Below are 18,220 nucleotides of genomic sequence, written 5' to 3' on the forward strand. Positions count from 1 at the left end.
GATGAGTTGAAGAGATTGGACTGCTTTTCATTAGATTTCCCAAATCAATGAAAACAGCTTCCTTAATAGAAACAGGGCTAAAAAGCATACCAAAAAGTCTGATCAACTCACTGAGGCAGTTCTATTTCATCTCCAACAGCAAACAGGAAAAATCAAGACCTGCTCTTCACAGATTGATACAGGGAACATATCAGAATTTACCTGTTCAAAACCTACAACTTCCAAAGTGCCTGAACAGAATTGCCCACACCCCACACCTTAACAGGGCTTTCTGTGAAAGATAAAATGATACTGGAATACATACTTGAAAGCACACATAGCTAACCCCAAAAGAAATTTTAAGTGTTCAGTGTTCCAGAAAAATCTTTTACAATGCATTTCTATTTTCTTTCTGTTTTACACACAGGTGTCTTTGAATCACGTTAAGTACCATAACAGCTCCATCAAGGCACATGACATATAAAGGGAACCTAAATAACTCTGCATATAAAGCTAGTGTACATTAAACTTTGCAAGATTTTTCTCTTTAATTTCACTTTTTTTTTCATCTGAACTAGTTATTAATAATGCAGACCCTGTTATGTAAAATTAAAGAAAATCTTTGTATTTGCTATTTGAGAGACTCACAATAAGTGCAGCAGTTACTCAGAATATGAGGTATCACAATAACATGTTTTGTAGAATGGCACTGGATTTGGGTTGAGCCTAGTAGTGTTGAATATAATGGGTACTCACATGCAGTCTAAAAGAATGTTTTTTAACAGACAAAGCATGGAAGATTAAAAGAAACAATATTTTGAAAGATCAAAACCTAAACCAATTATGAAGATTTGTAATACTAAAATAGAACAATGAGTTCATTGTGTAATCAACAAAATCAAGACTGGTATCTTTTCTTCACATTTAAGTGGCTCTTTAAACATTACTTAAAGTCTGCCCACTTTTTAGCAGGGTTAGTAACTCCTCTGAAAAATTATATTACACCTCTCTTTTTCAATAAAACAGTTTCAATTTCCCAGAGTTATGTACTAAATACCCAATATTGACCAAGAGTCAATACTGGGTCCAATATTGTTTACCTTCTCCATCAGTGCCTTGGAGGAAGGGGCAGATGCCTCCTCAGCGAGTTCACTGATGACACAGAGCCGGGAGCAGTGGCCCAGACCCCGTGGGCCGTGCAGCCCTTCAGAAGGGCCTCGACAGGGTGGAGAGGTGGGCAGAGAGGAACTGTCTGAACTTCAACAAAGGCAAATGCAGGGTCCTGCACTGGGGAGGAGTAACCCCAGGCACCAGCACGGGCTCAGGGCTGATTTGCTGGGGAGCAGCTCTGAGGAGAAGGACCTGGGGTTCCTGGTGGACAGCAAGCTGTCCATGAGCCAGCAGTGGCCTTATGGCCAAAAAAGTCATTGGTGTCCTGGGGTGCATCAGCAAGACCACCGCCAGCAGGATGTGGGAGGTGATCCTGCCCCTCTGCTCAGCCCTGGTGAGGCACATCAGGAATTCTGTGTCCAGTTCTGGGACTTTTCAGGACAAGAGAAACACTAAGCTGCTGGAGAGGGTCCAGCACAGAGTGACAAAAATGATGAGGGAATCTCTTTTAGGAGAAAAGGCTGAAAGAATTTGGCCTGCTCACCTTCAAGAAGAGGTAACTGTGAGGGACCTTACTGTTTACAAGTATCTGAAGGGAGGGTGTCAGATGATGGATCCATGTATAGTCATGCCAAGCAATAGCACAAGAGTCAACAGGCACAAACTGATGCACAGGAAGCTCTACCACATGAGGAAGAGATACTTGAACTTGCAATGACCATGTACTGGAACAGATTGCCCAGAGAGGTTCTATAGTCTCCCACATTTGGGAGACTAGTCAAGAACTGTTTGGACACAATCTTCAGCCATATGCTCTGCGATGGCCCTGCTCAAGCAGGAAGGTTGGACCAGATGACCCCCTGTGGTCCCTTCCAACCTGACCCATTCTGGGAATCTGTGAAATACAATTACGCATTTCTACATGCTACAGTAATACTGGGTTGAGGAACAGCATTTATAAAGATAGCTTTAAATATAATTGTTAATGAAAGATACAAACTAAACTTCAAAACTTAAAAAGACCCCTCACTTCCACATATTGGGGTTTTTTTCTTATGAAAAACATGAGATCCCATACCTTGTTTTTGAAGTAAACCTCAATTGGTAAAATGAAACCAGCATATCCAGATTCTTCAACTTTGTAGGGTGGGTCTTTGCACACTGAAACAGAGAAAAAACAGTATTTAACAAAAACAAAATTCTGACATTCGTAAGCAAACCACATGAGTATATCTGTGACAACAGTTCTATGTGTTACTGTTAAAAAACTGCACATACACAGTGTGTATGTGCACAATTCAACCTGAATTTTGCAGGCAAATTTTTCTTGCCTGCATAAACCTCTACTTTATGAATAGGAAGTCTTTTTCTCAGATTTGAAAACTCTACTATTGGGGAAGAGGGGACACAAGACAGCACTCCATCACATAGTGAAGAACATGAGGAAGATTAACTATGGTATTATGTTTAAATAAAATCCAGGTTCTCCTTAAAGGATTCAGACTTCTCTAACAATATACTGCATATTATTAGCCCTAATACAATCTTTTTCTTCCAAGTTCTCAGTTTAATGCAAGGGTTTTTAGCTGCTTTGAGTCCCCACAGCACTGAATAGCAGATCTTGGAAGAAAAGTGGCACTAGCTGTCAACCCCAGACATTAACAAAAAGCACGTTGTTACAGAACTTGGAACAGAAGCCATCTCTGCCTTCTCCTGTTTAACTGCATGGCAATCTCATTACAGAATTCAAGCCCATATAATATATTAGCACAAAAAGAGTCTAAGCTTGAGAAACCATGTATCTAACTGCAGCACCAACTCAGATGCTTCCAAATGCTGTATTGCTATGCATGACAAAACATGCCTATGCCACTACCATCTCAGTGAAGGCTTCTCTACTGTAGATTGGTAGAATGATGCAATTAATAACACAAAAGGTTGGTTTCCTCAGAAACATTTCTTCTAGCTAGTCAACCTAGCTGACTGGAAAAAAGATTCAAATTATCAGATGAATCACAATTTGCTCTGACGTATATTCCTTTCAGAATTGCCTGGTATGTTGGGGTCGAGGGAAGTTAAGGCCATGGGAAAAATCCCCCCAGTCAGAGTGAGAAAAAGCTCATCCACAAGGCTGCATGGGAGCTCTCTATGTTAATTAGACTAGAAAGTTTTCTGCTCTCCTTGTACCAATGGTTACTTTTTGCCACAATAATTTGCATAGTCCTAATCCCCTTTCCCAGCTGGTTCCCTGCCCTCATACCCCATATAAGTTACTGTAAACCCCCTGGCCCTTGCTTTTTTCAGTGTATCCCATTATCATGGGTTGGCACAGTTTTGTTTCTAGTAACAGAGAAATGTGGAATGTTTTTTCCTGCCAGGACCTTAGAGCTGCTTGGGGGGGGGGGGGGGAGGGAGGGAGGACAGGGACCTATCAGAAAGCTAGTCAAGAGCCAAGATATTGGCAGCTAATTTAACCAATGAAGATGCCAATGCTACTTTGGGAAGGACACATTTAAAATTCTCATCCGTGGGAAGTCTCTCTCTTTCTTTCGAGATAGCCATTAGATAACATCATGGGCAGCCGGGGGGCCCGGGTCAGGCCCCGCTGCCATCTGGGTGTCAGGGCCGGGCCCGGCCGGGCCTCCGGGAGCTGCTGCCCGCATGGGAGCGGCCTGGGTTGAGCCCTTTTCTCCTGGCTGCCGGTGGGGAGAGGAAAAAGAACAGCTCAGCAATGCCGCGTATTTACAGCTTTGTGGCAGCTCCGCGCCAGGCCGCCCTGGATGAGACCAAGGGGTGGAAGAGAGGACCTCCATCGGCTTCCCCTGTTGGCGCAGCTTTGCACCTCTACAGCCCTGCAGCCTGGGGCAGGGAGCACATGGCACTGCAGGCCTGGGTGGATTTAACTCTTTCCTAGCAACATGGAGCTTCTAAAGCAAAACCCTTCCTTGAGAGAAGAAAGAAAACAGAGGGTACATAGAACAGACACTATATGAAGTCAGTGGAGCAAGAATGAAAAGACTATTGGGACAGGGGGTTGAGGAGTTTGTCACACCCTCCTTATTGAGCCATGGAAATGAACTTGATCTTTAGATTATTCCTTTAAATCACGGAAAAGATATGCATTTGGGGAGATGGTTGTTTAGATTTGTGCATGGATTTGAGCAAAGGTGTTTTTGATGGAATAAGTGATTAATACTATAAGATGCTCAAACAGAGATAGAAATGAGAACTCCTCTGTGCCAGTGAAGAAGTGAAATATATATCTGTTCCTTGATAATGTTGAATATTATTTGGCTTCATACTGCATTTCATTTTTATATTAGGTTTTATAATGGTTTCTTCAGTACCTCCTGTTCCCTGAAAAATGTAACATCCCAAAGTCTGCCCCTGTGCTTTTTCCCCACCCCTTCTCCCACATTGTTCCCTTCCTGGAATGTAATCCAACCCTATTCCACTCCCACCTCATCCCTGATTGGGTAGTGGCTTGTCCCTGTGTTTAGCCCCCTTCCCTGTATATGAGCCAGAGTAACAAGAGGAAAACTCTCTTGGCTCCAGAGACTGGGATGGGGGCTTCTGACCCAGACTGGGGCAGGACCACAGAAGAAAGACTGAATAAAGTTCTGGTTTTCACCCCTGGATCAAGTGCAGACTTTCCTTTGCCATCGACGGGGATTTGCTCTCTGCTAAGGGAAAGGTTCTTGGCCGCTCCTGGGTTTTGGGACCCTGAGGAAAAATCCTTCCAACTGTGGTTTGTCTCTCGAGCTAGCCAGAGCGAAAATGGAGCCACGGCTCAGAGAGAGACAAGCCACACTTGAGATGAAGAATCCTTTGCCTTTAGAGTTATTCATCTTTAAAAGCTGACACACCAATATGCAAAAGCCTAAGACACAGGACCCATAAGCAGCTTGGGAAACTGCTCCTGGGAGGGGTCACAAAGGCAGGTTTCCCCAGGCAGCTGTTTTTGTGACAGTTAAACCCACAAGAGAACTGTTCTAAGCTGTCAGCAGGATCCATGACTCTGAGAGAGACTCCTCTCCTAAAGATTAATGAAAGACTATTTTTAAATGGTGAAATTGACTGAAAATTACAGGTTTTGTCTTTCAATGTTGTTTTGTAGGAAAGTTAACAGTTTGTAGAGGGGAGGAAAGAGTGTTTTGGAGTTTCATTCTGTTTTGTTTTTTTCCCAATTTTTTTTTCATTTAGTGTACATTAATAAAACTATTTTGTTCATTTTTAAGCTTGAGCCTGCTTTGCTGTTTCTCTTAATCTCTCTCCCACAGAAAAAAATAATAAACACTAAATTTGGCAACCAAAATTTAGCAAACGTAAAACCACCACACTTAATTGGTGTTTCCACCAGGTTTCATAAATTAAAACCATTATACCCATACTGTGCTCGGTTTGCTGGTTTTGCCATTTATTCTTTCCCAAGTCACCAGATTGAGCCCGTCTCTCTGATTTATTTCACCGCCAAAGAGACTTCTGCGCTTGAAATCCCATGGTGACACCCAGCCTTCTTATCCGGGCCCAGGCTGTCACAGTGGTTGTTTACAAAAGGAATGCATTGCAATTAATTGTACAGGGCCTGATTACCAAAATTATTCTTTTCAGCAAAGCACTGCAGATAGGCAGATCTTTAAAATCCTTTATCATCCCAAAAACATGACAAAGCCCATCAGATACACCCGGGAGTATAAATACTCTTATGTTCCCAACAGTACAGTATAATCAGTAGTCCAGCTTTCTGAGGACATGCAAGCATGGTTAATTCCCAAGTAAACAAACACAGCAGAATTTTCCACTACTACCCTGCCATTTTCCTCATTGGCTAGCACCAAACCCCTCAGGGGTTAGGGAGATTACAAGTCCTTGCTCAATACTTCAGTTGGCTATCACTACCTCATTCACAACACAAAGTTAACAAAAAGTTTGGAAAAGGAGGGAAAAGAGTAAGAACAATCTTCTTTCACACACTGTTCTGCAACACCACCCTCTTGGAAGCTACAGAAGTTAATTTGTTTCTCCTGGCAGAGAAAAAAAAAATAGAGGAGCTATAGTTTGTAAAGTGGGATTTAAAAGGTTTTGAAAAAAAACATTACGATAATTGGTCAAATCCAAGAGATGGTTTCAGACTAAGGTCTTCAGCTGGAAACAGGAAGAACCTCCCAGAAGCAGTATTTCACCTTATATTGGCACATCTTCTCCTAAAAAGACTTGCCAGCATTTGAAAAATGTTAATATAACAGTCCTAGTTAAGCAGAGAGGTTACAGTAGTATGTATTAGCAATTTTTCAGTCAATGATAAAGGAGCCTTTTGGCTCCTCCTCTGCCTTCAGACAACTTGAGAAAGCCTTCACAATATTTTTTGAATAGTCATGCACAGAAGACTGAAATCCACTTAGACAAAAATGGGGAAAGATTATATAGCAGATACTTAATCAGATGGAAATGCAGAGGCTTTAGAAACAGTGATTTCAGGCTGCATATTTGCCATGTCACAAATATCACATCAACTTCTTCCTGAGCACTTAATTGATGCAGAAAACCTCATTAGCAAAAATATTTTTCATTGCCTCACTGATTAAGCTCTTCTTGCTGATTTACACAGCTGTTTGCCATGCTGAATAGTACCTTATCAAAGACTCCTGGTTCTTTGAAGAGTCTGTAACAGCTCCCAGTTTTGATAAACTTTGGATAATGGGCTGCAGAACAATCACCAGGAAACTACTTAGGGTGTCTTCCACTGAAAGACGGGCTTTTAACACAAGGAAAATTCTAGTCTTGTGAATGAAACCTTCCTGAAGAGAAATAGAAGTGACTGAGCAAAGCTCAGCGCTATTGTGTATGTGTAGAGTGCAGCTATTACATTTTTATCACATTTTTTGTGGAAGCCAACACTGAAAGAACGTACTAACAGAAACAGCATTTCTGTGAACTCTAAAACAGCACTCCCTGGGCTGATTTTTTTTTTGTTTGTTTTATTGAACTGTCATAAGGAATAACCAGGCTGCAGTGACATGTGATTGTGATTTAACCAAGCCAATAGGAAATCACCCTAGCAAGGTATGCTGAGGGGAGAAAAGAGAAGCTGTAACAAAGCAGAACAAAGTGACAAGGACCACCTTATGCATCCAAAGGAGATGCCTTTATTGCAGAAATCACACCCTTTTTATACCTTTAATCTCTAGGACAGAACTGAAACCAAACCAAGGCCTAACAGAACCTAACTGAAGGAGAGCACCCATTGGCTGGCCCAGCTGCAGCGCTGCTGTCCATGCGTTCTACCATCCAATCACCTTTCTGCTCTTATGCCGTCCATGTGTCCCTCCAGCCAATCACAATCTCAGTTCCAGCCATCACCCAGCTGACTCTCTCCTCACTCCCAGCTGCCTCTCACCCCTCAACTGACTTCAACCGTCCGGCCCCAGCTGTGCCCTTCCCATAGGGCCTTCTGGTCAGCATAAGCCTTAAACACTTTAACAATTATAACCACATACTCCACAAGAAGCCGCAAGAGTTAAGCAAACCACAGAAAAAGAAGTAAGAAAACAAACAAAAAACCAAAACCAGGCAGAAGAGGAGAAGAGGGGGAAAAAATTACAAACCTGTAGTGCAGAAAGTAAAGAGAAACAAAAGCAAATTGCAAATATAGCCCACCATAATAACCAACAAGAGGAACTAGGAAGGAGTGACTTTGAAAAAGGAAGCATCTGGAGACCCTAACAGACTTTTCCAAAGCTTGCTAGGAAAAGAAGTGGCGATGCAACTAGGTACATAAGCAGAAAACACTACCTCGTTACAAATAATTTCCTCCTGATCCTGATCTAAGGGGCAAAGATACTTCACCTCTGACTGCTCCTTTCCTTTAAAGTGGCACCTAAAAATGCATTTCAAGTGTCAGACCAACTATCTTGAACACCATTTACCACTAAGACTTAATTATTATGGTCACGTTTCTTTCGCCTAAGGAAAAAGCTTGTATGAACACAATTTTCTCCCTCTCTGCTGTGTCTTTTGACTAGGTTGTCCAAATTCCAGGCAGTCTCTACAACAATTAAAGCCCTGAAGGTTCCTACAGATCCAGTTAAAAATTGGTGTCTGGTAAGGCAGTTTCAGGGAACTTCTTCACTGAGATGCAGGAAGAAGCTGGCAATAGCATGCAGAATAACAAACCAATTATAACAGTGTTTACTGTCACAAGAGTTCGAGGTCCAGAAAAGAAGTGTTAAAAAAAAAAAAAGTAAAATCATTTATATTTCTTTAAATGCACTGGACACAGAATAAAATGTGGGGATTTTGTTGCCTGTGTAAGGCAAAATAACGAGTTTAGCTCTGTTGATCAGAGCACAGTGGGAATAACATCAACACTGGGCATTCAAACCCTGTATAGGCTGCTTAAATGTTGGACTCAATGATCATTGTGGGTCCCTTCCAACTTAGAATACTCTGTGAGTTCATGGTACTAACCTGCTATTCTATGTTTGTCAGAATAATCATTTCTCTTCTCCCATAAATGAAAATTTTAGTCTCAATAAATCTGCAAATACATTTGCTAAAGAGATCAACTAAAACGATTTTTGGTGCAATTTTGAAATAAAAACAGGAGCTCATGCAATGCAATCATACTGCTAAAGTCTATCCCTTAGGTTAATCATGTTTCATTGTACTGTGGGGTGAGCATTGCTGTAACAAACAGTGACTCTTGGTAGGTTTAAGGCCACAGCATAGAAATTAGATCAAATACGTCTCTTAACTATTGACAGTAACTATAAAGTTATTGTCAAATGCTGCATAGGAGCTTCAACACAGGTGAAACCAAGTGACAAGTCAAGTTGGAAAATGATAGAAGGAATAGGGAAAAGTATAAAAGCTAGAGCAAGAAGGCTCAGGTTCTAGGACAAGAAGGTGGAATGACTGTTTTCCTTCATGCTGGAGAATCATACACGTGCACACATGTAAATGGGACAGGTGATGAATTCTAGTAGTGTGCACACTTCCAGGTGCTCACCTACAGCATAATGTCATCAAACCTCTTGTGATAGAGAACTATTCAAGCACTCAGCTGTAATGCTATTTGTATTACAAACACTTCATGAACAGGAATAGTCAGAAACATACTAGTTATGCTAATCCATTCATTTTGAGCTACCTTCCTATAAAAACAGGTACCAGTAATTCATAGATGATGGTAAGTAATTGAAATGCTCCTCAAACAAAACCTGTCTTCCAGCAAGCAACTGCAAGGTATCAATGGGGAGCAGTAACAACATTATCACTACTACTACAACAAGATGATTTTACTAATAAGGGTTTCTTCTTAATAATGATTCAGTATCTGTTTAGCTTACATTGCCTAATCATATTATCAAGAGGCCCTGCAGAGAAACCTTGACAAATCAGAGAGCTGGGAAATCACCAACCGTATGAACTTTAACGAAGACAAAGTGCCAGATTCTGCACCTGGGATGGGGCAACCCTGGATATGCAGAGAGATTGGGGAATGAGACACTGGAGAGGATTGCTGCAGAAAGGGACCTTCCCATATCAGGACATTCCATGAATCTGTGACACTCATTCTACATGTAAGAAATGAGTGCTCAGTTCTCATCCAGTGCACTCTACCACTGATTTCTTTTGATAATGCCTGCAGAATGAGTCATCCAAGATGACAGAAAGTCAGAACAAGCATTTACGATTACCTGTCCCATTCTGTCAGGAGATTACACCTTCTCTACAGCTCACATAAATTGTTTAAATAATTTATCTCAAACATTTTATTTCTTTATTCCACAAGAGAAGCACTACCTTTTCTTCCACAAATGCATTCTCATGTGTTGCGTCAGACATTAACTGACACTGAAGGAACAAATGCAATCAAGCCACAATGCCACATTTTACTAAGAGTGACTACACTGAAGCCTTTGGACATAATAACAACAAAATTCCAGTTAAAGCTATTTTTCTTAAAAGCTTTAACATGAGATTCATTTGCCTGTTTAACACTGTTGAACATTTCATAATGAATAGATTTTTTTCTTTATTAAAAATACAGTCAGAACGAACAAGTAAAGGCAGAAGTTCCCTTTAAGCAAATTCCAACACAGCATCAGGATGATGCAGAACAATGACTGCAAGAATTCACACATATTTTAATGCATCCTGCAGGATACCCCAGATGGGTGCCTGTAAGAAGTGATGCCTTCTTGAAAAGAACTGGTTTCACAGAATCACTGTGATGTGATGAATGTCTAGGTTGGAAGAGTCCTTCAAGATCATCAAGTCCAGCCCATGTGCTAACACCTCAACTAGATCATGGCATCGAGTGCCACATCCAGTCTTTTTTTACACATGTCCAGGAATGGTGACTCCACCACCTCCCCAGGCAGACTACTCCAGTACCTTATCACTCCTTCCGTAAAAAACTTTTTCCTAATGTCCAACCTGTATTTCCCTTGATGCAGCCTGAGACTGTGTCCTCTCATTCTGTCAGTTGCTGCCTGGAGAAAGAGCCCAGCCCCCAGCTGGCTACAGCCACCCTTCAGGAAGTTGTAGAGAGTGATAAGGTCACCTCTGACTCTCCTTTTCTCCAGCCTAAACAACCCCAGCTCCCTCAGCCATTCCCCACAGGGTTTGTGTTCCAAGCCCCTCACCAGCCTCGTTGCCTCCTCTGGACATGCTCAAGCATTTCAACGTCCTTCCTGAGCTGAGGGGCCCAGAACTGGACACAGCACTCAAGGTGTGGCCTCACCAGTGCCGAGTACAGGGGCAGAATGAGCTCCCTGCTCCTGCTGGCCACACCATTCCTGATCCAGGCCAGGATGCCATTGGCCCTCTTGGCCACCTGGGCACACTGCTGGCTCATGTCCAGCTGCTGTCACCAGTGCCCCCAGGTCCCTTTCCTCCTGGGCACTGCCCAGCCACGCCTTCCCCAGCCTGTAACGCTGCAGGGGGTTATTGTGGCCAAAGTGCAGGACTCAGCACTTGGACTTATTAAACTTCCTCTTATTAGACTCTGCCCATCCATCCAACCATTCCAGATCTCTCTGCAGAGCCCTCCTATCTTCCAACAGATTGACACATGCTCCCAGCTTAGTGTCATCCACAAATTTACTAATCAAAGATTCAATACCCTCATCCATGTCATCAATAAAAATATTGAACAGAACTGGCCCCAGCACAGACCCCTGAGGGACACCACTGGTGACTGGCCACCAGCTGGATGCAGCACCATTCACCACCACTCTCTGGGCCCGGCCATCCAGCCAGTTCCCAACCCAGCCAAGAGTGCTCCTGTCCAAGCCACGGGCTGCCAGCTTATCCAGGAGTGTGCTGTGGGAGACAGTGTCAAAAGCCTTGCTGAGTCCAAACAGACAACATCCACAGCCCTTCCTGCATCCACCAGGCAGGTCACCTGGTCATAAAAGGAGATCAGGTTGGTCAAACATGACCTACCTCTCCTAAACCCATGCTGGCTGGGCCGGAGACCCTGGCTATCTTGCAAATTTTGTGTGATGACACTCAGTATAAACTGTTCCATTACCTTCCTGGGTACTGAGGTCAGGCTGACTGCTCTGTAATTATTAGGATCCTCCCTCCCATCCTTTTTGTGAATGGGTGTCACATTGACCAGCTTCCAGTAATCTGGAACCTTGCTAGTGAGCCAGGACTGTTGGTAAATGATGGAGAGCAGCTTTGCAAGCTTCTGCCAGCTCCCTCATCACCCTGGGATGGATCCCCTCTGGGCCCATAGATTTATGAGCATCCAAGCTGTTCTCTGACTGCCTCCTCTTGGATAATGGGGAGACCATTCTGTTCCCTGACACCATCAACCAACCCAAGAGAACAGTTGTCTTGAAGGCAAGTTGTCTTCCCACTGAAAACTGAGGCAAAGAAGGCATTAAGCACTTCTGGCTTCTCCTCATCTGCAGTTACTTAAGTTCCCTCCCTCATCCAATAGAGAACAAAGGTTGGCCTTACCTTTCCTTTTACCATTAATATATTTGTAGAAACATTTTTATTATCCTTTACAGAAGTCGCCATTCTAAGTAAAAACTGAGCTTTGGCCTCCCTAATTTTTTTCCTACATGCTCTAGCAGCCCCCTTAAGTATTTCCTGGGAGACCTGACCCTCCTTCCAAAGATGACACATCCTCCTTTTATTCCTAAGTTCCTCCAAAACCTCCTTGCCCATCCAGGCTGGACGTTTACCTCATCAGCTCATCTTTCAGCACACATGGACAGTCTGTTCCTGTGTCCTCAAAATCTCTGTTTTGAAGCACAACCAGCTTTCCTGAATGCCTTTGTTTTTAAAAACGACTTCCCAAGGAACTCTCTGAATAAGTCTCCTAAACAGGCCAAAGTCTGTCCTCCGGAAATCCAGTGTAAAAGTCTTATTGGTGTTCCTCCTGATTTCACTAAATATTGAGAACTCTGTAATTTCATGATCACTCTGCTCCAAGTCACCTCCAACCACCACATCTCCCACCAGCCCATCTCTGTTTGCAAACAACAGCTCTAACATAGTCCTTCCCCTGGTGGGCTCACCCACCAGCTGCAACAAAAAGTTGTCCTCCTGCACTCTAAAAATTTCCCGGACTGCCTCTTTTCTGCTGTATGAAGTTCCCAGCAGATGTCTCGCAGGTTGAAGTCACCTACAAAACAAGGGCTGATGATCCTGAAACATTCTCCAGCTGCTGACAGAATAAGTTGTCCACCTTCTCCTCCTGGTTGGGTGGACGATAACAGACCCCCAGCAGGATGTCAGCCTTGTTGGCTTTCCCCTTAATTCTTACCCACAGGCATTCAACTCCATCTTCATTAGTTTCAATACCTATGGTGTCAAAAGCCTTCTTAATATAAAGGGCCACCCCTCCACCTCTTCTCCCTTTCCTGTCTCTTCTGAAGAGCTTGTAGACATGCAGTGCAGTGCTCCAGCTGTGACTCATCCCACCACCTTTCTGTGATGGTGACTACATCACAGCTTTGCTGTTGCACCATGGCCTCCAGCTCTTCCTGTTTGTAATCCATGCTGTGTGCATTGGTATACATGCACTTCAGCTGGGCTACTGATTTCATCCCTGACTCAGGCTTATCACCCTTGGGCCTGCTTCCAGAGAGCCCAGCTGCATCCCCTTCCCCCGTCAAACCTAGTTTAAAGCCCTCTCAATGAGGTCTGCCAGTTCATGAGCTAAGAACCTTTACCCCTAACAGAGAGATGTATCCCATCTGGTTCCAACAGAGCAGGTGCCATAAAAGTTGCCCCATGGTCAAAGAATCCGAAATTTTGTTGATAACACCAGCCCTTAAGCCACTTGTTAATGATGTGAGTTCTCATACTTCTTTCATCATTTTTCTCAGCCACAACAGGGACTGAGCAGAACACTACCTGGGCCCCTGTCATATCAACCACTTGACCCAGTGCCCTAAAGTATCTTTTAATTGTCTTGACACTCCTCCTTTTGATTTCATCACTGCCAGCCTGGGGTATGAGCAGTGGGTAATAATCAGAGGGCTGAATTAGCCCAGGAAGTCTTTCAGTGATATTTAACCATAAGGTTTTTTGTTCTAGTATTTTATAGATATTTGCCCATTATTTGCTGTTACTGGTCACACTTTGACCAACTTTTCCATCTATTCAACACCACCTTCCTTAAAAGAAGTCTCAAAACCAAAGGGTGGCATTCATTTTCAGAGGAAGGCAGACTGTAGTACCAAATCCTTTCTGCAGCAATAACTCAGCTTTAAATATTCAGCTGTGATTTTTTAAAAGTTCCTTGACTCTGCTATTCTGCAGCTCACCTTGCCAGCTGAAAAGGTGTCCAGTACTTAGATTCTTTAAAAAAAAAAAACCAAAATAGCCTGAAAGAGAATGGCTCTGTTATTTTCCTACTCCAGGCATACCACAGCCATTAATACATATATTAAAAAAAAAAAAGAAAAATTCTAGGCAGGTTCAAACAGAAACTAGCAAAAATCACTAAGATGAGTGTGGTTTAAATGGTATGTCCTAGACTAGGAATAAGGAGTGTCTATTTGCTTTATACCTTATCCTGACATATACTTCATGAGACAGATAAAGCACAGAAGACACTAAAAATTCTAAGACTAGGCTCTCAGCACTGCAATTACTTATTTATTACATTGCCTCTCTCACATACAGAGTGACCAGATCCCCATCGCTTCTACGTGGACAGGATAGGAAGATGCAGCTTAAATCCCTTAAATAAAGTGAACCCTAACCAAATTTTTGAGTGACTTTTTCTGTACATATTGTCTACTCCCCAACCATTAAATAGCTTCTTCATCAACTGAGAACAACCAATACACAAGATAGGAGGGTAGGGAAGTCTCCAAGTCTGTGGCTGAGTTTGGACTCAGTCACACCTAGGCTCCATCAGGAATTTAGAAAGCAAGGGAGTTGTCTCTCAACCTTGTGACCAAGTGGGAGGGTCTCACTCACTATTTTACATGCTTACTGTTTTCCATCTCTCGTCTCTGTGAATCATTTTAAGCTGATTCTAATCCAATTTTGCTTTGTGTCTTTCATCCACGTAATAAGTAATAGAGTGAACCTTGCCAGTCACAAATTTATATTAACCCTGCTTTTGCTATTACCTTTGACAGTGATTTTTTAAGCAACCTAAACCACTCATTTGCAAGTCAATATTACGACTGATGGAGTTCTGCTTTCCTGAGGAAGGCTGAAGACTTGCCTGCCTATGAAGGAAGTAGTGAATAAATTCCTTGTTTTGCTCTGCTCACATGCACAGCTTTTGCTTTACCTAATAAACTGTCTTAATCTCAACCCACAAGTTTCTCACTTTTATCCTTCCAATCATCTCCCTCATTCTACTGTGGGGAATAGGCTGTTGGGTGGTGCTTAGATGCCAGCTGGGAATAAACCACATTACCCCTCCAGGACTTCCAGCAGAAGGACCATTTTCCTGATACAGGAAGATCCACAGGCAGCTACAAAATTTCAAAGTTCAGTGCACATCACAGATGGTGCAGAAGCCCGTTCTCTTGACTAAAGGACACAAAGTTGTCAGCTGTATTCTGCATTGCACACACAAGCAAAAGTCCTTACAGAAACATTTAGAAGTCACTGGAAGTGTCTAGGATCATGCACAGTTTATGCCTCCATCCCTTCTGTCTGCTCCCTCATGTTTCCTCTGAACAAGACAGGAATGCAAAAGAGATGGAAAAAGAATAAAAACAAGTACTTTTAAACTGAAGTTATTGCTACATTTCCTGCTTTATCTCTAGATGTTATTTTTTTTTTTCAAGACAACTGTAATTTTTCAATACAGTTTTTACAATTTCTTAAAAATTACTTAAAGTGTTTAAAAATATACCTGTGTCTCAGGTATCAGTGAAGTAAGGCACTTCCAGAAAGCACCTGGTCTAGAAGTCTCTTAGACAAGCACGACACTAAAGCAAAAGAAAAGCTCTTGAATAACTGAACTGCAACTAAGGCTGCTTGGATAATAAGATAATAAACCAAACTATTATCTTTGATGGAAAACACATTAAGTATAACATTAAAAAGAAAGACAATAAATGTCTTTTTGCCCTGTAGATACCATTAGTATTTTAAGAGTAATAAAAATTTCCAGTCATTGTGCACTAGTACATTCTCATATTTGTATAGAACGAACAGCTGTTCAGATTTTTGTTTTTACTTAGAAAAACGGGTCCCACAATTTCAGGATTTGAAGTAATTTCTTTCTTGGTTATTAATTATATAATCTCTTCTCCCCATTAAAGACTTTGCATAGAGAATATTTTTTCTTAACTTCCAGACAGATACAATAAATCTTATTCTCTGTTTTAACTTCATTATGCTATGCAAGGATCAAACTGGGAATAAGCATTTCAGAGCCAACAAAGTAAGTCTCTGTATACCAGTGATGCCATAATGGTGTCAAAATCTTGGGGTTAATGAAGTTCTACAGGCAAGCCAAGACTAATTTTTTTTTTTTTTTTTTTTTTTTTTTTCCCCCCCCAATCACATCTTCATGCTTCATGGTTATTTTACTTGATTCAATGCAGAATGAGTAAGGCTGGAAGGAAGCACATGGGAACATCTGGTCCAACCTCCCTGCTCAAGCAGGGACATCCTAGAACACATGGCACAGGATTGTGTCCAGACAGGTCTTGAGTATCTCCAGTGAGGGAGACTCCACAACCTCTCTAGACCAGCTCCAGCAGCTTAGTGTCTCTCTTGTCCTGAGAAGCCCAGAACTGGACACAGCACTCCTGATGTGCCTCACCAGGGCTGAGCAGAGGGGCAGGATCACTCCCCCTTGTCCTGCTGACGGTGCTCTTCCTGATGCGCCCCAGGATACCAATGACCTTTTTGGCCATAAGGCCACTGCTGGCTCATGGGCAGCTTGCTGTCCACCAGGAACCCTAGGTCCTTCTCCTCAGAGCCGCTCACCAGCAAATCAGCCTTCAGCCTGTGCTGGTGCCAGGGTTATGCTTTCCCAGTACAGGACCCTGCAATTTCTTTTGCTGAATTTCAGACAGTTCTTTGTTCTTCAGATGTAATATACTGATAAAAACAATTTTGCTTGTAATGTCTACCTGATTAACTTCCGAAGCTGTTCAGACTAGGTACACATAGGATCATGATCGCTAGTCTACCTCTCAATTATTTTAGCAATTGGAGGGTAGGACTAAGAACAGGAAACAAAAAATATCTCTTCAAACAAATTTTATTCATACCGTTCACTAACAAATGGAAAAAATATGGAAAAGTATGGAAGAGCATACAAAAAAGTATGTTAACTTAAGTAAAACACAGATGTACTAATGTGACACCAGCTTAAACTATCAAAGGATATTTCTAAGGCTAGAACAATTATTTAAGGTAAACAGTGTGTTTACACAAATCTGACTGTCACCTAGCATTACTCGTGTAGCAGTTCAAAGCTCTGCACTCAAAAATACCCTGAAAGGGAGAGACTTGTAGTTTGTGTGCAATCAAGTTTAAAATGAGTATGATGTAAATGTATGCTTCAGGCATAAACTGCATTTAAAAGCTATGTTTGCATACAGGTGATGTAAATGTTGTATACACTGGCATGCATGTAATTGTCACAATTACTCTAGGAATTCGGAGGCAAGAAAGTAGCCATGTGAGGAAAAGGAAGTGGCATATAAAATTACAACTTTCTTCAACCAGAAATAATTAAAATTGCAATGCTGCTTCTGACCACTCTAGCATGCCTATAGCTTTATTACTCTGCTTAAGAGAGGCAGAATAGAACAAATTATTTCAACTGGAAGAGACCTACAATAATCATCTAGTCCAACTGCCTGAACACTTGAGGACATAGTATGTTTACGTACGTTGTTAAGGACATTGTCCAAATGCCTCTTTAACACTGACAGCTTGAGGCACTGGACCACCTTCCTAGTAAGCCTGCTCCAATATATATTTGATTGCCCTTATATTTAAAAAATGCTTCTGAATATCCAGTCTGAACCTGCCTTGGCACAGCTTTGAACCACTCACACAAATTCCTGGATCCCAGGGAGAAGAGATCAGCACCTCCCTGTCCACATCCCCTCCTGAGGAAGCTGTTTAGGGCAATAAGGTCACCTCTCAGCCTCCTCTCCTCCCAGCTAGACAAACTAGACAAACCCAGAGTCCTCAGCTGTTCCTTGTAGGACATTCCTTCCAGCCCTTCCATCAGCTCTGCTGTCCTCCTCTGGACCATTCAAGGACCTTCCCACCCTTCTCCACCTGTGGGGCCCAGCACTGCTCACAGGACTCAGGGTGAGGCCACACCGCAGCTGAATCCAGCAGGATGATCCCAATTGTTGTGTTCATCTGAGGAATGGTTTTTCCCCTCAGAGTCCCCCTACAGCCTGTCATGTAGTATAACCCTTCTTCCCTGTCTTACCTACTCCTGACCCTATTGGCTCAGGGCCAATATCTTTCCTTGGCCCAAAAATGAGATAAACCCCCGCCTCCTCCTGTTCCCTCGCTCTCTCCTGGCGCTCCTGGAACATCACATCGAGAATAAAGCTTGGACGGAAGATGCGGGTAGGAGCCGCTCTTCTGAAATCTTTATTCTGTCTCTATGAAATATATTTCCCTAAAACCCCTGAACAACTGAGCTAAC

General features: G+C 42.5%; 1 protein-coding gene across 3 annotated transcripts in view; it reads right to left on the bottom strand.

Annotated features, from left to right (window-relative positions):
• MLLT3 (MLLT3 super elongation complex subunit) overlaps window positions 1-18,220 on the bottom strand; it is a 129,355-nt gene that overhangs the window by 63,284 nt on the left and 47,851 nt on the right. For all 3 annotated transcript variants that reach the window (XM_040090703.2, XM_040090702.2, XM_040090701.2), the window contains exon 3: window positions 2,168-2,250. In XM_040090703.2, the coding sequence (XP_039946637.1) occupies window positions 2,168-2,250 (83 nt within the window). The remainder of the gene's footprint in view (window positions 1-2,167; window positions 2,251-18,220) is intronic.

The sequence above is a fragment of the Hirundo rustica genome, chromosome Z, assembly GCF_015227805.2.
Source record: "Hirundo rustica isolate bHirRus1 chromosome Z, bHirRus1.pri.v3, whole genome shotgun sequence".
In the NCBI taxonomy this organism is placed as follows: domain Eukaryota; kingdom Metazoa; phylum Chordata; class Aves; order Passeriformes; family Hirundinidae; genus Hirundo; species Hirundo rustica.